Below are 22,027 nucleotides of genomic sequence, written 5' to 3'. Positions count from 1 at the left end.
TCATGTTCTTGCACCCCCCAGAACACAAGGCTTTGCTCCCTTGGGGCAACCCCTGTATTAAAAGACCCCACAGTGAACAGTTGCAGTTGTGGAAGACTGTAGCAAGACAGAAAGCAATCTGCACACCCTTGAAAGTAGAGAGCAGTTGTTCGAGGCACTTAGTATGGTATAGTGCATAACAAAGCCCAAAAGCACTAACATTTTCCTGAGTGGGCTTCCACATAAACTGACCTTTCCCAGACTCCTCCAGAAGTGGAATATTGCTCCAGAGAGGCAACAAGTGCTCAAAGGAGATGGACCAGGCATGTAAGCACCCAAATGAAACAGGAATAATAAAAAGGCCCAAGCCTGTGAACTATTGAGCACCTGCAGCCCGTCAGAAACAAGGAAGGTTGAGTGTGCTCAGCAACACAAAGAATCAGGCCCAGAGTTCACCATTATAAGGAATCTGTAGAAGAGCTAACAAAACTCAATCCACAGTCACCAGAGAACTACCATATTTACCCATCCTAAGACAACTTTAAATTTAAAGAAAGTCCTCAATAATTAAATTCTATACAATGAAAAGTTAATAATTTGTTATAATTTTCCATGTATAGAATCTCAGCTGACATTAGAGGGCTATCTTAAATTTGCCCCCACCACCACCAAGACAGGAAAAGCAGCAGCAGGGGAGAATGTGTTGAGGAGTCAGGCAGCAGGTGACAATGAGGACAGAGGCAGCAGGGAGTAGAGGTAGCAAGGGGGCAGGTGGAGGGCAGAACCATGGCTACAGCTCCAACTCTGAGGACAGGTCACAGCCAAGGTCAGGGTCTGGGCCAGAGCCAGAACTGCCACCTGGCTCTCTGCCACCTTATATGCAAATCCCAGATGAAGAGCTTTCTCCACTCCCACCCCTCAACCGCCCAATGCTAATAAAGAGAAAAAAAATCTTGTCTTGGATTCGAGTAAATATGCTAAGTTCAGCCTAACTAGTATTATTATCTTTCCCCACAGGTTAATGGAAAAAATACAGGCATTAAGTGGCAGAAACATTTTTTTTCTTCTTTGCAGCTACAATGATGTGATACAAAGATATTGCATTTTACTGCTTGTCTATTTTTAAATATATATATATATATATATGCAGTAACAATGCAAAAATATGTAGTTCTTCACAGTAAAAGTGCAGGCTTATTGGTAAGCATAGGAAATGAACTGTCAGCCAGTTACAGAGAGGTTTTGGCTTCAATTAGTCTACTTTAGTATCTGCAGTGCCTAGTATTTTATTGTTTTGACACTTCAGTTGTTTTCATGACTGAAGTGTCAAAACAACTTCACTATAACCAAGAATATCAGTAACACAAATGCTAGTTAAGAAATTGTTGTCTAACTTGTGTATTTGTACTGTTGTCTGCAGGAACCACTGATGTGTGAAATTGCTAAATGGGGAGAGGAGATGTTGATCATAAAGCACATTGAGCAAAGAAAGAAGGAAAAATTCAGAACTTCCTAACTATGTCCATGACACAAATCCAATCTCAGCTGACATTTGTCACATTCAAAATTGTGTCTCCTAAGCAAATGCCTTGTGCTCTGGTATAAAAATAGGACATGCTAACTCAATGTAAACTGTCACTTCTGTTAAGCAAAACATTCCAGTGCAGATAGAGAGAGGACATGTCATGTTTTCTGTCCTTATCCACCTTCACACAAGACAAATATTTCAACATGAGCATGAACATACTGTACTCTAATTCACTGTTACATATTCTTAGTAGGGAGCCATAATATAATTTTAAACTATCACAAGCTTTACTGAAGAAAGCCTCAAGACAGAAGTAGTAATACATGATCTCAGATTTGACTTGTGAACTCTGGCTCTGATCAAGTAGCTGACCTTACATACTCTGCAGAGAACACCACTCTCTCCTGTGTATCAACCTCACCCCAGGCTTGCCTGCATTCTAAGGGGTCTGTTGGCTAGATCCAACTGGTTGAAGATTTTTAGACATTCCCATAGTCCTTAGCAGACTACACCTCCTCCAAGAGGTACTCAGGAAAGACAGCCTTCCATGCACCAATAACTATGATGCGTCTCTTCATAACTGATACTCCTGTCAGTTTCAGTGCAGAGAAAACTTGGGGCAATGATTAGGCTGATTGTAGATGTGGATTTTGAACCTGGTCCACTTGCATCATGAAAAACACCTGCTTTCTAGAACACTTCAGTCAGAAGTCCTGTAGGTCCTGTAGGTCTGAAGACTTTATTTAGCTTCTCAGACAAATTGCCAGAAGCAGGTCCCTTAATGAACGAGGGAGGCAACCTTGTGACAGAGGATACAGAAAAGGCTGAAGTGCTCAATGCCTATTTCGCCTCAGTCTTCACAGGCAAGGTCAGCTCCCAGACGACTACACTGGACATCACAGTTTGGGGAGGAGGTGAGCAGCCAACAGTGGTGGAAAAATAGGTTAGGGACTACTTAGAACAGCTGAACATATACAAGTCCACAGGGGCAAATGGGAAGCACCAAAGGATGCTAAGGGAGTTGGCTGATGAGACTGCAGTGCCACTGGCCATCATCTTTGAAAACACATGACGATCAGGAGAGGTCCCAGATGATTGGAAAAAGGCAAATAGTGCTCATACTTAAGAAAGGGAAAAAGAAGGATCCAAGGAACTACAAACCATTCAGCCTCACCTCAATCCCTAGAAAAATCATGGAACAGATCCTCAAGGAATCCATTCCTAAGCACTTGGAGGAAAATAAGGTGATTAGGAACAGTCGGCATGGATTCACCAGGGGTAAGCCTGACCAACCTGACTGCCTTCTATGATGAGGTGACTGGCTCTGTGGATGCAGGGAGACCAGTGGATGTGGAATACCTTAATTTTAGCAAGGCTTTTGATATGATCTCCCACAACATTCTTGTGGGCAAGCTAAGGAAGTATGAGCTGGATGAATGGACTGTAAGGTGGGTAAAAAACTGGCTGAAGCACTGGACTCAGAGGGCAGTAATCAATGGCTTGATGTCTAGCTGGTAGCCAGTATCAAGTTGAGTGCACCAGGGCTGGTCCTGGTGTCAGTTTTGTTCAATGTCTTCATCAACGACCTAGAAGATGGCATAGAGTGCACCCTCAGCAAGTTTGCAGAAGACACCAAGCTGGGAGGTAGGGCTAGGATTCAGAGTGGCCTAGACAAATTGGAAGATTGGGCCAAAAGAAATCTCATGAGGTTCAACAAGGACAACTGCAAAGTCCTGCACTTAGGATGGAACAATCCCATTCACGAATACAAGCTAGGGGCTGACTGGCTGGGCAGCAGCTCTGCAGGAAAGGACCTGGGGGCTACAGTAGACCAGGGTTGGACAAAACACGGCCTGGGAGCTGGATGTGGCCTGCCAGGCTGCTCTATCTGGCCCGCAGGGCCCCTAAAAAATTTAGAAAATTAATATTTATCTGCCCCTGGCTGCCTATCATGTGGCCCTTGATGGCTTGCCAAAACTCAGTAAGCAGCCCTCCACCCAAAATAATTGCCCGCCCCTGCAGTAGACAATAAGCTGAATATGAGCCACAAGTGCACCTTTGCTGCAAGGAAGGCTAACAGCATACTGGACTGTATTGGTAGGTGTGTTGCCAGCAGGTCAAAGGAAATGATTATTATTCCCCTCTCTTCAGTACTGGTAAGGCCACATCTGGAGTACTGTGTTCAATTTTGAAAGCCCCACTACAGAAAGGATGTGGACAAATTGGAGAGAGTCCAGTGGAGGCAACAAAAATGGTAAGGGAGCTGGGGCACATGACTTACGCACACAGGCTGAGGGAACTGGGCTCATTTAGTCTGTAGAAGAGAAGACTGAGGGGGGATTTGATAGCAACCTTAAACTACCTTAAGAGGGGTTCGAATGAGGATGAAGCTAGACTGTTCTCAGTGGTGGCACATGACAGAACAAGGAGCAACCATCTCAACTTGCAGTAAGGGAAGTTAAGGTTAGATATTAGGAAGAATTTTCTCACTAGGCGGGTAGTAAAACACTAGAACAGGTTACTCAGAGAGGTGGTGAAAGCTCCATCCTTGGAGGTTTTCAAGACCCAGATAGAGAAATCCTTGGCTGGGATGATCTAGTTGGGTATGGTCCTACTTTGAGCAGGGGGTTGGACTAGATGATTTCCTGAGATCCCTTCCAACCCTAATATTATATGATTCTGTGATTTTATAAATTTGGAATATTCTATTTGGAAGAGCACTTACCACGATTTGCTTATGATACTTCAGGTCTAGTGGGTAGGCTGAATTGGCTGAGACTGCCCTGTTGGAAAGAGAGAAAGTCCTAGAAGAAAGAAAAGATTCCATAAAATCTTTAGCTCCAGTCCGACTCAGATCTTTGTTTGCATCAAGCCCAAATTCCTCCAACTGTACTCCAGAGAAGCAAAATGGTCTTCTCTCTTCTACACCCTGCCATTGCCAAGATCTGTCAAATTATTAACCCAGATAAAGAGCCCGAGTTCTCCATCAAATGCATATCAATACATAATGGTTAAGCTGCATGTCAAGAATCTGCATGGACAATGTTACAAGAAACAAGAAATTTTTAGCACTGGAGAAAAGGGAAATAAAGGTGAAAGACTGCACAGGTCTGTTTTTTTTTCTAGAAGTAATGCTATTCTCCCCTGCAGGAGCAGAATTGTGTCTGCCAGGAAGAAAAGCCCTGGTTTATTCATTCAGAATATTCATCTTGATAACGTATATGAATACATTCCTCATTTGCCTCAGTTATATAAGCAACTGGCTACCACATTTTCCAGTATGGACCTGGCTACTCTATAAACAGGAGATGCAGACTGCATTGGTGAACAGCAGGCAAAACTTCTTTATTCAAATTCAGGATCCAACAATTGCATTAAAATCTTTGGCTGAACAGGCCCAACAAACAGCACTACAGCAGGATAGTCAAAATAAGACATGTGGAAATAAGAGCCCACAAGTGCCACTGACTGTTCGCATGCCTATTTCCCAAGCAAGAAGCTTAATTAATTTTCCAAAAGAAGAAATGTATGAAAAAATCTGTTTCAGTGCCCCACTGGGGGCAGAAGCAGGAACAGATAATACAACACAACACTAAACGTAAGATAATTTACTTCAGAGGATGAACTCTAACACTCCCCTCTACCCCACTACCCAATTGATCAGTCACTATCTGACCTTATATTTATTTTTAAGGTATCATCTGAAGAAAATTAAGTCATACAAGATCAAGATATTGTCTATAGATACAACAGACATTTTCTCTCTCATACACTATAGGCAACATGACACACAAATGCTAAAAGTCACCCTCTTTGTCAAAGATATCTAAATTATCAGCTAAGTCTCAAAATAGTAAGTTAAAATTTTGATTAGCTATTGCCCTCTTCATTTTCCAAGTGTTGCAAAAGTACTTCAATGAGGCCTAAAGATGAGCAAACCTTTTGGAAATTAATCTATAACAATACAGTTATCTACTACAGCAGCTTATCAGGTCTCAACAACATTTGCACCCCATTGTCACAACCTGTCTGTTAGCAGTAAGGCTATTAAGATGTCAGTGACAAAAAGATTTGAGCATGTGTGTGTACCTTTAGGCCAGAACAAAATCCCATTTACTTTAGTGGGACTATACATCAGTATAAGGGTCAAAACAAGAAGAACTTTTGGCAAGATCACTTCTGTAACCATTATACAATTCCAAGTGAGAAAATGCTCAGTTAAAAGAATGGCTTAAAAAGTGCAAGTATAAACTCAGAACGCACTGTGGAAGGAAACATCAGGCTAAACTTTATTATTGTTATTATACAACTACATTGCCCTGTTAGCACATAAAACAAATGCAAAAAGCTTGTAGTAAAGGAGTAGACTAAGAGGTCCTTTCCAGTTTTGTGTTTCCATATATTGAAAAAGAATCTAACTGACGGTCCAATAAAAGGATTTTCAGTGTAAGACATTGATTGTACCATCATATGCATTTATGAAGTCCTGCATAAAAGACAAATTTCCAATTATATTGCAAATGTGAGGATTGTAATTGCAAAATACCTTTAAGCCTTAAACCTAAAAACCTCCACTATAATTGACTAATAAAAATCACCTATAAATCAGGGCCTTTTTGATAAAGGTAACAGATAAAACAATGTTAATTTAGACAGACATAATAGCAAATGTCATGTGTGCTAGTTTGTCCTGAGCCAGAAACAGTGTTTCGTTAGATGAATTAAGCTATCAATGTTCTAATAATTAAAGTCCACACAAGTCACTATTGCTTCCGTCATGGTTTAAGTACACTATCTTCAGTGCCAGCAACTACCATATGGAAAAAAAAAGGAACAGATGATGGACCCAGAAGGCATTTTGTCTATTCCCTGCAAATAGTGTAAGATATGGTGCTGAATTGGTTCCTAGAACAACATGGTGCTTTGAATTTTTTTTTTTTCTAAAATGTACTCCATTACCAAAATGTAATAGTCACAATTTAATACCTGCATTCACCACAAGGAAGATTAGATTTGTTTCAGTGTTACCTTGACTCAGCTACTTCTTTGTTCCAAAAATGCCATTACCTTTAATAGCAGTAAATTTATTCTACCTTAACTACAATTGCCAATCAGCACATACACAAATATGACTTTAAGCTCTAATCCCTCTTCTCATATGCTGCTAACCTCTAGAATCCCTCATTTATGTAATTTCTTTCAATGTGTCAGATTGGGATATAGTAAATGAAACTGTCAACATTTTAAGACAAGCAAGTAGCAGTTGCACTGACACAGATGGAGAGCCATTGCTAACATACTCAATTTGTGTTGTCAAACTGAAGTTTCTGGATTCTGGTAGAGGGGAGGGAAAGAGAAAAAGAAGGGGGAAAATGAGAAAGAAGCCATGTCTCTTGCTTTTTAATAAACCTAAAAGGCTACAGGAGGAATGGATTTATATTTCTGCTGCTTTATCACCTTAGCTGATAGGAGATGAAGCAACTAATATTATTCAGACTGATTCAGACATGCAGTCTAGTATATTTTTAACCAACGTGCAAAAGCATTCTTTACAAGCATAGGAAATAAAGATTATCCTTAGTGCCCCGAAATTCTTGAGAGGTTTGTTTACTGGTCTGGGGCCAGGGACAGTTCCTGACAGTATCTACAAGCCACCAATCGCAATCAAATTATTCCCAAGGCAACCCTGATCCAAAATGCTTTCACCATTTGGAAAGCAAGGGTTTATTTCTATTAGAACTTTGTACTCAGATACCGATTCTATTTAGGAACATTTCACTATCCCTCAAGGCTACAGGTTGCCATACAATAAATATTTTCTTCATTTAAACGCTTTTTCAGGTACTCATTTCAGCAGTGGAATTTAGGTGGGTTAATGCACAGGTATGAGAATACTGGGTCAGATCCTGGGAAATGGGATATAAATCTGCATAAAATTCAATATACTACACAATTTGCCAAAAAAGGTTTAACCTTGGCTGTTTGCAGATTGTTTTTAGTAACTAATCCTTTTCATTACCTTGTCAAAAGCAGCCACTACACATCATACCCAAAGAGACCAGGACCACAAATAGCCATTTATTTCTAGCAGTGGAAATTTTCCGCCACTAGGTATGTTTTCAGGAGAGGTAGCATTACAACTGTTCAGCCTGCCCTTTCTCCCCTCCTCCTCATACCTTTCCAAGACTGAGTGCTCCCAGTTTGGGAAAAGCACTGGGGAATAGCAACTGCTCCAGTCCTATTCTTAGGGGGAATGAAGCAGTGGGGAAGGTTTCTCAGACTGGGAGTCCCAGTCTAAGGAGCAGATGGGGAGGAGTGGCTGCCCGTTGGGAGAACCTGTCTTCTGCAGCTTCTCCAGACTAGGGTGACCTGGGCTGAGGAAGGCATAGAGAGCACTTCCCCACCACTTTACTCCTTCCCAAGACTAAGAGGAGAAGCACAACAGCTGCTCCCTATGCCCTCCCCAGACAGGGGTGACCCTGGTCTGTAAAAGGCATGAGCAATATTTCCCCACCACTCAACTCCTGGTCCCTGGGGGGTAGGATGGGGGACACAAAAGCATGTAAGTGTACAAGCATTCATTCTCTTGGGAGAAACTCTCCCACAAGCAACCTGTACGGGGCAGAAAATGAGTCTTACTTTTCCCAAAACCACCACTTTTGATCTAGGAGAAAGTGTGTGACTGCTTGTATGCTTGTGGTTTCTACTAGGAGAGCTGCAAGTCTCCCAGTGAAAATATGCTTTGTATGGGGCCCAGGTCCTTTAGATCTAAAACTGGAGAAGTAGACTTGTTATTAAGTTAACTAGCGAACTGCCTGTCAAGAATGACAGTGGGGGGCAGAGCACCATCACCCACTGCCACCTCCCAGGAGCAGGGGGGGTAGGAAGCTTGCCCCACTGTCCCCTCCATCAGCACCCTGCGCTGCTGCCACCTCCACCTTGCCACCCCAACCCAGCCCTGCTCCTCAGAGGTGGCAGAGTGCTGTCATGACTGCGGGGATGGAGCGGTGGGGTGAGCCCAGCACCACTGGCCTCACCCCACCTCTCTGTCCCCTCCGTCCCTACCATCATGTCGGCGCGCCGCATTCTGATTGGTTGTTTCACTAATCAATTAGAATGCTTCAAGAGTGTTACAGACAGACAGACAGACAAAGCCCTTTATTATATAAGAATAGTTTGTGTCTGACCACATGCAAACAGTTGGAAGGGATTTTACTTGCTAAATGAACAGGCAAAGTCTGGCTTTAAAAGTTTGCGAAGCAGAAACCAAAGCAATGGGTGGTATTTAAAAGGGAAAATGACAATGATCCAAGACCACTGTTGAATGGGCAACAGGTCTACACAACCTGAAAACCAGTTGTCCTGTTATCTTAAGGGCAACATCAATTACCCAAAAGATTTGTTAAAATAAATAAATAAATGGAGGAATATAGCTGTGTTTCAGGATAATTAAAACCTGTATTCTTTAAAACCTTGAATAAGAGTTTAAGTAGTGTAAGTATTTATAGACACAAGACACAGAGGACCCATTCCTGCAAGGGACTGAACATCTTCCCCAACAGTTGGAATTGACTATCTCACTGTCTAAAAGCAGCAACATGCATTTAGCTAGGAAATGAAACTTTCTCAGACCATTTTCAGATAATCATTGATTAGACCAATCATAGAATGTGCCTCTGACTGCAAGAAAATCTACTGAATGCTTCCCATATTGACTTAGATCATAGGACTCATTTCACTAGCACATATCAGTTCAGTAATGTTCCCATGCTCAAATAGCAGTCAAAAGTGTGTGCAGCATACAGCGAAATACAGATGACCAATATTGATAGGTTTCTTAAAAAAAATCACTCAGCACTAGAAATTTAGTTCATCCAACCCAAGTAGCATATTTCAATGTAACAGAACTACATTCCTTGAAAGGATTTGGTATCCATGCTATACTGATTTATATCCATTTAAGAAATTTCTTCTCCACCTCTCTGAAGTTTTTTATACCTCTCTCTTTCTATACATTTTTGTTGTATTCAAGAATCACTTCATTCACTAGTTACCACTTGGAGGTGGCTCAGCAGCAATTAAATGGGAGTCTGTTCAGTCAGACAACTGTGTTGTAAATTAGTTTCTATATCCTGACAGTGTTAAACATAAGACTCCTTCCTATCTTTACTGAAGGTGATAAAAACATAATAAAAAACGCTTTGCAAGAAAAAATAATAGAATAATAGAAAATCAGAGTTGGAAGGGACCTCAAAAGGTCATCTAGTCCAAACCTCTTGCTCAAGCAGAAAACTCCCCAGCTAGATCACCCCAGCCAAGGCTTTGTCTAGCCAGGTCTTAAAAGCCTCCAAGGACGGAGAGCCCACCACCTCCCTGGGTAACCTGTTCCAGTGTTTTACTACCCTCCTAGTGAGAAAATTCTTCCTAATATCTAACCTAAACATCCCTTCTTTCAACTTGAGACCATTGCTCCTTGTTCTGTCATCTGCCACCACTGAGAACATCCTCTTTCAAACCACCTCCCACCCCTTCAGGTAGCTGAAGTCTGCTATTAAATTCCTTCTCAGTCTTCTCTTCTCTTCCACTACTTCCAACACTGCCCCAAAACAGAATAAAACAGAATAAAACCAAATTGCTAATTAGGGTGGCTTGATAAGCCAACGAGAATAGCAAGCAACACTGGTGGCTTCAGCAAGGATGAGACGTTTACAAAAAGAGTTTTACTTTAAGTGTTTGCAATATTATTTACTGTTCTTCCAGACTCAGAAGGAGCAGATTGCTACTAACCAGGGCAACTGGGTCAGATGCCTAAGGTCTGCCTGGCACACACAAACAGGGCCAGGGGATGGTATGGGCCGAAACAGAAGGTTCATACCAGTGTGGAAAACTAGTGGCTAATAGAAACATAACCCCAAACCTCAAAGAGAAGCCCTGTTATACTTGGGGCATATCATAAGTATACAAGAAATTTACTTGCAGGAGAATGTATACAGCAGTATGACTACAGAAAAACAACAAAGCAATTTTTTTGATGTGAAGAACTCAGAAAGTCCACAACAGATCAGATTTTTTTTTAAACACTATGAACTCTTGTTGAAATGTCTTGGTTTATCTCGTAAATCATGTTTACACACAGTAACAGAAAGCCTAGGGGCTCTCTGTTCCTTTAAGAGAAGCAGCCTATCCAGGGAGCCCTGCAGGCTAGGCAGGGTGCAGGAGCTACAGGTCACCAGGCCAATAGAGCAATTAGCAGGCACCTGCGGGCAGTCAGCTGACCAGAGGTAGCCAAGGCTTATAAGCCTGGGAGCTTAAAAACCCAAGGCTGGGGCTGGCTCAGGGAGCCTCTCCCTGGCAGCCACAGAAAGAGCTCCTGCCTTGGAGAACCACCCAGGGACGCTGGTCTGATTGCTTTGCTGCCTGCAGGAATGCTCAGACTCGGGGAGCTCACAAGGAGCCAGGCTGGGAGGTGTGCAGGCCCAAGGGTGAAGGAAGGTTTGCCTGCTTAAAGGGGCAGAGGGCTATCTTCACTATGGTGGTTTATGTTATAGCCCAGGGGCTTGTGTTTATACCAGAGGTTTGTGATGGGGTTGTAAGGGGCAGTTAAGGAGGTCCCATTAGTGCTTAAGAGACATGCGATAGCCTTAAGCCCTACCAGAGACAGGCTCAAGCAGTTACTGAGCCTGGAGTGGGGAGAGTGCAAGACAACAGTGAGACAGGGGCCAGAGGCCCAGTGCCAGAGGGGCACAGACACATGGGGTCCTGGGGTCCGGCAGATAGGGACCAGGGGCCCAGCAACCAAAAAGGACAGAAAGAGCTAGTGCCTCAAAGCCAGGTCCGAAACAGTGGGCCCAGGCTCAAAGGCCTAGCTAGAGCAAAGGGGCAGAGGCCAAGGAGGCTGAAGCCCCAACAGAGGGAACAACATAACAATACCACCCGCAAGGCACAAGCTGTGGTATAGGGGAGGATTTGGAGCCACACAATTAGCCCTTAAGGCTTTGGGTACTCTGTTATGCACAGGTTATTACAGAAGCCCAAAGAGGGACCTGGGATTATAGAGGCCCAGCGAGGGGCTGAGGATCAGTGAGGACTACTTAGGTACTGGGGACCCTAGTGGGGTACATTGGAACCAGGGCCATGCAAAGGTCTGTGGGCAGCCTATTTATCACTATCCCTTCAAGGTGTGGCAGACGAAACAGGAAGGAACTGTAGGGGTGGAGCAGGGTACAGTCACAGAGCCTGCAGGGGTGTCACGGCCACCCCTAGGATCCCAACATGCTACACACACCTACCAGTGCTAACACTGCATGGCACCCCATGGCACACTTGAAAGAATTTTAAGGCACCCCAGGGTGCTGCAGCACCTGGGTTGAGAATCATGGGTATACAGAAGCTCATGTTATGTACCGTAACATACAGGACACAGTATACCAAAAACAATACCTGATAATGCCCCTCTCTCTTGGAATGGTGTTGTCTCTTAATGACACGGGTCTTGAAATACAATGAATAACATTTAATTGAAGTTTTAAGGTATTATTTCAGAAAAAAATTCTACATTTTGACCCTCTAATAATTGTGTTAATTTTTAGCCATTTCCATCTACTTGATGGACAAGAAAAGTATATTGGAGAAATAATGCTCCAAGTGGCCCACATGACAACACATACACTTGGCAGAACAATCTCATTGACAAACAGGATGTAATAGCAAGGACTTTAGGTGTCCAAAGAGATATCCTCTTCCCAGCAAGCATGGAGCCTTTCCTGACATGGGTCTGCTGCAGTCGCATTTTTAATACCCGAGAGAGGAATTCAAAGCTACTTTCAACAGCCTGAAGTGCCTCCCCTTGTGGATACTGTTTTTGAAACCAAGGCACAGTAGAGGTTGGAGGAACTGACCAAGATGAACTTCTACAATAGAAGTTCAACAAGGGCCACCCACTTCAACATTACATCCTGCAATAAAAGCTACTAGAGCCAAAACACTGCATTGGCAGTGTAGTGAAGGTACATTAGATTAATATTTATGGTAATTTAGAGTAATAAGATTTGTACTGCAAAGGCCAATTCCTTATTTTGGTCAAGGTTTTATACAACCCTTTTCACCAGGGATCCACGTTTTCCCCCTTAAAGGAGAAAAGTGCAGATTTCCATTTGGAGGCTGGATCTCTGCCAGTCTGCAAATAAGCTGCTTGGGCATGGAGGGGGAGCAGGCAGAGGGCAATTGAAGGTAGAGGGCCTGGGAGGTAAAAGGGAAAAAAAATCCAGGGCAATGGGGCAGAGGGTGCCATGCAGCCAGCAATACAGCCAGGCAGGGTGGTGGAAGCAGGTCCAGCACCCGCATGCAGGTAAGTCTGTGGGATGCAGGGGGGGGAGAGGTTGGAGGATTAGGGCTTAGGGACTGTCACTGTGCCATTAGGGCCAGGGACCAAGCTCTGACAAGCCCAAACCAGCCCTGCACCATCAAGGTCCCCCAATGGCACAGGGCTGGTCCAGGCCAGAGGCCAAGCTCTGGTGAATCTGAACCAGCTTGCACCATCAGAGTGGGTGCCAAGCTCTGGAAAGCCCCACACAACCCCGGCCCCTTGGTGATGTGCCAAGGAGGCATGGGGGGCATGTCCCCCCCAAGATTTCTGTGCCAACAACAGGGTGCGAGACATGAGGCTACAGCCTAGACGGACTGGCACCAGGCAGGAGCTGCCTCCACAGCCTAGCAGGTTGAACCCAGCGCAGGGGCACAGCAGGGTGGGGAGACTTGGTGTTGCCACCGCCACCGCTAGGAGCCCTATGCTGCCACACCCCCATAGTAAGGTTCCCCTTGCCTTTCCAGCACCAGTGGGAATGGCAGCATGGAGCTGTGCCCCCCCTGCCTCCCAACTGCGGCGGTGGTACAGAGTTGTATCCCTCAGTGTCAGCACTTACGCGTTTCCTATGCCCTGCCCCACACATGCACATGCAGGTCATACCAGCAGGGCTAGCAGTGGCTGGGAAGAGGGGCATGGGTCATGCTGACAGGGCTGTGGGGGCTGTGGCAGGGCACTGGCATGTCAGGGCTGATCAGTGCCAGAAAGCAGCTAGCTGGGGGCTGGGGGGGAGCCACCCACAGTTGGACCCTATCATGATGGGGGGGGGGAGGAGCTGTTGATGGGAGGAAGTGAGTAGGGGGTAGGCAGGAGCTGGGGGTCAGGAGGGGCAGCAGCAGGGCTGGGGGGGCTGTGGCTTGGGACTGAGGGGCACTGGTATATCAGGGCTGCTCAGTGTCACAAAGCTGGGGGGCAGGCAGGGAGTGGGCTTCAGCTAGACCTATGTCCTGGTGAACAAACCAGGCACAGGGAGCTCTGTGGCAGGGGGATCTCCGATTTTCCACGATAAACAAACAAAGCAAATTTAAACACCAAAATACATAGATATTTAGAACTTAATTTTATGATAACGATTGAAGCACTGATAGGCTTCCAACTGCTTTAAAACTGAAAATATATCAGTAAAAGTGTGTGTGTGTGTGGAATCAGTTGAACACAGTATATATATATTAGTGGCGCTTCATTTTAAACATGGAAAATGTGCATTTGGGGGGTTTTAATCAGAGAATACTTTTGGATTTTTTTTTAATCAGAGATCCCTGCTTATCATCACTGTATCTGCACATCTTCCAGAAAATTGCAAAAGAAACAAAGTACTATTAAATATGGTCCTCTCTCACCATCACTTCAAAGGAAATACTGTGAGGTTTTTATGGTAAGGGGAATTGCTCCTGTTGTTTTATTTATTGGTATTTTTGTCACCCTGGACTTTGCAGGTATATTATGAGAGGCAAAATGAAAAAGGGCATGCTGCATTTGGAAGGAGAAGTTGAAAGGTCTGTGATGGTTCTTTAGTTGTTTTGTTCTCAAGGCCACCATCTTCACCTGATCCTCCACAACAAATCTCCATCTATTAGAGAGACTTATCTGTACAGCAGGCAGCATCCATTCTATATCTATATCTATAGATATATATAGAATGGATGCTGCCTGCTTTATATATATATATATATATATATATATATATAATAAAGGGCTTAGTCCATCTGTCTGTCTGTCCATAATGCTCATGGGGTGAGGGGAAGGAGGGAAGGTGGCACACAGCTGAATGCAGAGTGGTGGTAAAGCAGGGCAATGGGTGATGGTGGCAGCCACCACATACAAGCTTCCCTCCCCTGCTGCTCCTGGGAGGCAGCAGCAGTGCGGGGTGGTGGGTGGCAGCGCTCTGTCCCCCGCATCCCTGTCCCCCCCCCACCGCCCCCCAATCATTCTTGACAGGCAATTCGCAAGTGTGTGTGCGCATACGTACACACACACACGGCTGTCCCGGGGGGAGAGGTGAATCAGGGAAAACACCCTAGGAGGGTGCAGGGCAGAGAGGCCATGGCCCCTCCTGCAGGGCTGGTGACTCTGCACCGCTGCCGCTGGCTTCACGTCATGCCGCTCACTACCCCCACCCACCTACATGCCCCCCGCTCCCCCAAGAGCTGAGTTAGACATCAAAAGTCTCTATCACAAAGCTTTAAATATTCTTTTACACATCTTGAGCCCAGGTCATAACACACTGATAAGGTAAAGACTTGGATCTTCAGTTTGACCACATCCTATGGGAAGTCAGCACAGAGCATGGAAAACAGCCATATTCATAATAGTATTCCCAACAAGAAAAGAAGCTGCATTCTTTACCAGGAGGAGTCCCCAACCACCCTTCCAAAGGCCAATTATTTCATATCTAGGTATATTATCCTGCTGTAACCCAATCAGGTAATGACATATCACAAAGGCCAGATTAAGGTTTGCTAGACTGGGATACACACTTAGCCAACCAGGCAACACTTTCTGAGACCTTTTTAAATGCATGTCTTCTTTTTACCTATTTCCAAAACAAACCCAAAATTACTGCTGCTTTTACTTTAAGACTGTACTACTTATTTAAATAAAAGAAAGCAAAACTTGATGTTTTGTGGCATGTTGAAAGCATGCCAGGCCAACAGAATAAATCAGGCTTCAACTGAGTATCCCTTTCTCACCAAGAAACAAGCTCATTTCCTGTTGAGGCTTGTTCTCTTAAGATATAGAGCTTCCTATTGTTCTAAACTCTATGGCCCATCCATTTAAATTAACCAAGTAGACCAGTAAATTAAAAAGAAGCGTCAACACAGCTTGAGCTGTTGCCATTCGTATTGGTTTTTGTACTCAGCAACCAAAGAAGCTGTGTGGCTGGCTAATGTCCTCAACTCTTAAAGTTCAAGAATAGTCCAATTATAAACCTAATAACCCTTTTTCTTGGATATAATAATGTGCAAACAAAATAGCTCTTGCGCAATCCATAGTATAGCTCCTGTCTTTTGTTTCCTGTAAGTTTTTCATGACCTTTATTCCCTCCAAATATACTTCCACAATTCTGTTCATTACAGAATTTTAAAAGTATTGCGTGGAGAATGTACCTTTCAGCACAGTAAGTTATTTATAAAGCTTAATCAATAGCTCCTAAGGCAAATTCAGAGGTACTGTTTAATGTTGTACAAGTTTGGTAGGTGGTCAGAAGATGCATATGAGAATTTCAATTGGGATAATTTCTGTGCTGAGGATGCAGGTGTGGAGTGCACCAGTTTCAATTCCTTTATGCATATGTGGGTTGTTTGATGCCAGAAATCCTTACCCACAAACAGTGAACTTGAGCCAAAATTTTGAAAGTGCCAGTGTTCTAAAGAAAGTTCTCCTACAAGAGTTTTTTTTTTAAACTAATTTACTGCAGTGATTATAGAAACTGATTGGAATGGCCTACAAGTTTGGTACCCTGTTTCCACCTTACGATTTGCAAAAAAAGCTAGAATGGCTAAAACACAATTTAAAAGTATGTAAATGTGGCATAATCTAGAGTAACTTGTTTAAGTGGCCCCACTTCATACAAACAGGAGTTTAAGCTAGATTCAGATTTGTGCACTGAAATCTAGCTGCCCAGAGCACAACCAAATCAGTGTTAGGTTGGATTACCTTGCATTTCATTCAACATTCTTTGGAATCATCTTTAAATGAAGTGATCTCTCAGCTAACTAGAAGCTTAGGACACATCCCCTTCTATTCCAGATTCCCTAGTTCTGCAGGGTTTCCTTTTGACCTTGACAACCCTTCACAACTAAAGCTAGGCCAATCCCCAAATCTGATTTTTATATGGGATTAGCCTTCCTGCAGACATCGTGTTTTCAAGTGTTTTATCTAGAGTTAGTGGCAAAAAAGTTTTGCAAATAATGAATAATAGATGCGCTCGAGAGTTCTCATTTGGTTTGATATCAGATTTTAGGGGGTTTTCTTTTTAAAAAGCAGTACTTTAACCCAAGGGAGGAAGGGAGGAAGGAAGGAAAGAAGATCACATACAGGCAGGACTTGTTCCTGTGTACCAGGAAGCCAGAAAAAAATACTGCCTATCTAGTTTAAAATATAGAAATGTATATTTTATATTTAAAATATAAATATTGGAACTGTTGATTTATCAATAAAACCTCTCACCGCAATTCATTAGGAGATGCCTTTTAAATTGAGACTGATGGGCAGGCACCTTTATTCAGTTACAGTTTTAGAGTCCAAGATTGATTTATTTATTTGCACACGTTCATTGCGCCAAGCTACAAAACACCCTTCAGTCATACTTTTTCTGCTTTCCTTCCCCAGGACTGTAGGGTTATTATTTGTTATTACCGTCAATGAAAGCTGCAAAGGCCAAGTCACTGAACAGATGAGACAGGGAACACTAACACTGATGTGCTATTCCAAAATTACGCATTTTACAGATAGTGTGAAATCTGAAGGATTTTGAAGTGATTTCAGAATCCAAGCAATGCCATATTATGAGGACCAATTCCTCTCAGCCAGCCTTCCTGTCATAGTTATTACCAGTTTGTTCAGCTGATTAAGTTTCAACACAGGAGCTACATCCCAGCCTAAAAATAAATCATGAGGGAGTTTATTTAAAGTTCAAGAGCTGTGCAGTTAACTTTAACCTAATACTCTCAATTGAGCTCCCTTCTCTCACCCATTATTACTTCTGATATGCAGCCTGCTTGCTAATTAATTGTAAAGGAAAAAAACCTGGAGGGAAATTGCATCATAAAGAGTCTGAGAATCTCGGAACAAAAATGAGCCATAATCAAATCTCCATTTTGACCTCAAGTGTAGCATTCTCAAAACCAATGGGATTAATAAAACACTTTGCAAACAGAGACAGACACACAGAAAGACACACACTTAAGAGCTTAAGTCAAGACTTTAAACAATTTTACCCTTTCTTTTTCTTTTCTTTTTTATTAGAAAAGATTGTGTCACATCAAGTCATTAGAAAGACTCATTCCCCATGGAGGAAAATAAGTTTTTGATTCATCATTTGCATAAGAGTGGAACTAGGGGTTCCAAAAGTTCTTCCCTCTCACCAAATTCTTCATTTACATTCTACCTCCTGTTTGTAGTCACATTGCAACCACAGTAAGGAGACATTGAATTGAATTTAAAAGCCTTTGAGTAATCAGGGCTCGTGGTAGAAGTGATATATTTTATTAGACCAACAAGATTTTTTGCAAAAAAATTCTTTAATTGCAAGCTTCTGGGCACAAACACCCTTCATCAGGCACTGGAGAAAAGACTGTAAAAGTTTTCCTGGGTAGAAATGAAAGTTCATATTTCATAGAATTTCACAGAGGAGTCAATAGATGGAAACCTCCTCTGGACAGGCAGTTCTTAGCTGGTAAGGAATCTCTCAGCTCACCTGTGAGGCTTTATGATGATGCAAAACCTTTAAGTAATTAAAGAAATGTTTTTACAAAAATCTTGCTGGTCTAGTAAAAGATATTATCTCTATTACGAGTCCTGAAAACCTTTAAGTATGCATTTAGTAACTTATTTTTTTAATGCATTTGACCAGCAGGAAACCTGGAAAACATACTAAATTGTTTTCCATCCTCCCTATAAGTAATTTCTGTATGAACCCTTAGCACTAAAGTGAGGAGGGTGTGTGGTGTTCAAAGTCCAGTTATTCAGATCTTCACACCTACTTGATGCATTAAACACCTCAGGATGTGTCATGCATTTCCTGCCTTGTTGATGCACCCTGGGACTCTTGTGGTGAAATTTCAGCTCTATTCAAATCAGCAGGAAACTTCACATTTGGCCTCAACAGGGCCAAGGTGTCATACCAGAAAAAATGGTTTAAAAAAAAAATAAAATAAAGAAGCAATCTCTACACAGAAACTGACCAGGGTGACAGGAAAGGCCAGACAAGGAATACTGGAACTTCTGCTGAAATATAGCTATCTACCTGCGAGATCTTTTAAAAGCTGAACCATAAGGATGTGTTTTATAGCCGTGTTGGTCTGAGACAAAGAAGAATACAAAACTCTAAAACTCTTGGTTTAGATGTAATACCTTTTATTAGACCAACTGAACCAAGAGTTTTAAAACCATAAGGATTTTATTCCCCCTCCCTCCCCCAAGGTGCCAGCCAAATCTGCATTTTTATCTCATCCTGGACAAAACATGCGTAGTTTTAAAACAAGATTGATAGATTGACAGATAGATCTCAAAGGAATAATAGGTATGGACTCAATGTGCCATCATCCTACATAATCTTTGTAAAAAACTTATTTTCAGCTGCTCCTTACACCTAGCGCATTATTAACCCATAGTACAGAATGAGCCCCAAGACCTCTTTAGAAGACAGTTATGCCTTTGGGGGCAGGGGCTTTTCAATTGGGCACAGACTTTTTTCTTTCAACATGGGGTCAGAAAATCATTTGGGCAGGAGGGCAGGGTGCTGAATTTGGGGTTTGTTTGCAGAACATGTGACGTGCACCTAAACTTGGTCTTCGTGCAGCCCTCATTCTGTACTATGGGTTAATAATGTACTTGGTGGAAGGAGCAGGTGAACATGAGGGTTGTTACTGGAGACTGTGTAGGACAATGGCAGAGTCCAGACCTCTGATTTTATGGGGGGGGGGGGGGAGTAGGGGAAGGTCCATGTATAATTTTATTATTTTCTTTCTTTTTTTAAGCTATGTACATTTTGCCCAAGATGAGAAGAAACTACAGACTCTGCTGGCTGGCACCTTGGAGGAAAAAAAAAGAAATCCTTACAGTTCTGCTTTTGGGGTAGGGACTTTTAAATTCAAGGACACTATCCAGAACTGTGCCCAAAGGCCACCTTCAAAAGAGGGGTCCTGTAGCTATCCTATTTTACTAACTTAATGATCTTCACAGAGCCTGGGGCCCACGGACTGCCTTTCTGCCCTCTTCCAACAGCGAAGGGGGGGGGGGGGGGGGAGAAACCCGGTGAAGAAGGAACTTAAAGGGGGGGGGGCTTTGTTCTGTACAGCAGGGATCTCTCCAGCTGTTGGGAAGATGGGGCAGGGCAAGGACAGGCCAGCAGGCATCTGAGGAACCTTCACTTTTGTTCCCAACTCCAACACTGGCTGAAAAGGCAAGCAAGGGGACACCCTGCAGACAGAGAGGGGGACCTGCCAGCCTGTCTTGTTGCTGGGTCCTCCCTGCACGCAGCCCTGGTACAGCCGAGGCTTGAGGGGGTGCTGCGCCCAGCTCTCCTGTGAGGTGGGAAGGAGAAGCATGATTGGCGGGGGGGGGGGGGGGGGGGGGGGGGGGGGGGGGGGGGGGGACTCAGCACCCGCCCGCCAGGAATGTCATTTGGAGGTGGTTTCCTAGCCTGCGCCCCCTGCCCGGCACGCGCACGGGACACACGCACGGACACAGCGTAAATCGAGCCACAGGCACACTGGAGAGGCAAAGAAGCCAATCCCCTAGGAGGGCGAGTGCGAGGAGGAGGGCTGGAGCGCTAGACACCCACTGCTGGTGTGCACACGCGTGTGGACACACATACACACAGGGCTGGGCGCAAGGGGGTGCACATACGGGAGGGGGGGGAATTGCACACGCACGCACACGCAGGAATACACACGCGGGCGCGCGCGCGCACATACACCCCTGGGGGGTCAGTGCACACACACGCACGCGGGCGCACCGGCGTGTACACACACACACACCCGGGCCGCACCTGGCAGCCGTAGAGCTGGCCGAGCTGCTCCACAATCCACTCCTCCAGCACCAGGCGCTTCCTCAGCTCCTTGCGGTCGTATTTCACCGTCACTTTGCCCTGCTGCTGCCGCCGCTGCTGCTGCTGCTGCTGCACCGGCGCCGCCTCCTCCCGCGCCGCCGGGCCCGCGCCCCCCGCGCCGGGCCGGGGGCTCTGGAAGAAGACGCGGCCCCCGCCGCCTCCCCCGGCGGCGCCCGGCTCGCTGCCCCCCGTGGCCACCGACATGCTCCGCTCCGCACCCGAGGCAGCGTCGTGGAGCTGCTCCCGCCGCCGCTACCCCCCGGCTGCCGCCGCCCGCGCCAGCCAGCGCCCGCCCGGCACCTGCGGCGGAGCCGCGCTCATCCGCCGCGGCGCCGCCCGGCCTGCCTCGGGGCTGCGGGGGGCGGGGACAGCGCCGGCAACGCCCCGCCCCCTCCTGCCTGCGGCCGGCCGGGGGGCTCGGACCGCGCGCAAGCCTCGCTGAGCTGCCCCTTGTCACCGCCACGGGCGAAGGGACCTGCGCTCGCGCTCCGTGCACACGTCGGTGTACGTATGGACGCGTGTGTGGCTCTGCATACAGATGCGAGTGTGTCCATGCACGCACGCATCCCTACATACATGTATAGATACATGCATATAGAAAAACATACACAGTATATGTATACATATATACATGTACAGATATAGACACTTATATACATATGTGTATATGTATGTACACATATAAATACACAGATATATACACTTATATTGATAGACATATGTGTATACAGATATACACCCAAACACGCTTAACAACATCTATAACACACACGCGCGCACACGCACACACAGCTATACAAATACAAACCCCTATATACATACATACATACATACATACATAGGCACCTATACACACATATATACATGCACAAATGTATATTTGTATATATATATATATCACATACATACACACACATACAAATACACACACACACATCTAAATACACACACACGAATGTATGCATATACACAAAAATATACACATATGCACACACACACACACACACACACACACACACACATATATATATATATATATATATATATATATATACACACTAGGGCTGTGCAGAATGGCACTGTTCCATTTTGGCTTCAATTTCAAGGTTTGGACAACAGTGTTTTGTTTCAAATTTCATTTCGAGTCGAAACAGCCTCACTGTTTCGATTCATCATGAGGCTGTTTCAAGGCTGTTTCAATGTTGTTTCACCTGACCATCCTGCTGGGGAAAGGAACTCAGTCCAGCTGAGCTGACTTCCCATCCCCAGCCGGATCATAGGGCTGGTGAGGGGAACTGAGCGATGGGGTTCAATTCCTTTCCCCAGCCCAATCGCAGCACTTGGGAGAGGAACTGAGCCAAGGCTCGGTTCCCTTCCCCTGCAC

General features: G+C 44.5%; 1 protein-coding gene across 1 annotated transcript in view; it reads right to left on the bottom strand.

The window, feature by feature from the left end:
• Positions 1-20,949, bottom strand: part of PPP1R14C (protein phosphatase 1 regulatory inhibitor subunit 14C) — a 70,589-nt gene extending 49,640 nt beyond the window's left edge. The window contains exon 1 of the mRNA XM_059713988.1: positions 20,584-20,949. Coding sequence (XP_059569971.1) covers positions 20,584-20,847 — 264 coding nt within the window. The 5' untranslated portion in view covers positions 20,848-20,949. The remainder of the gene's footprint in view (positions 1-20,583) is intronic.
• Between the last annotated feature and the right edge of the window lie 1,078 nt (positions 20,950-22,027).

The sequence above is a fragment of the Alligator mississippiensis genome, chromosome 1 (assembly GCF_030867095.1).
Source record: "Alligator mississippiensis isolate rAllMis1 chromosome 1, rAllMis1, whole genome shotgun sequence".
In the NCBI taxonomy this organism is placed as follows: domain Eukaryota; kingdom Metazoa; phylum Chordata; order Crocodylia; family Alligatoridae; genus Alligator; species Alligator mississippiensis.
Note: the sequence above shows the minus strand (reverse complement) of the source record. Positions and strands in the feature narration are given on the sequence as shown.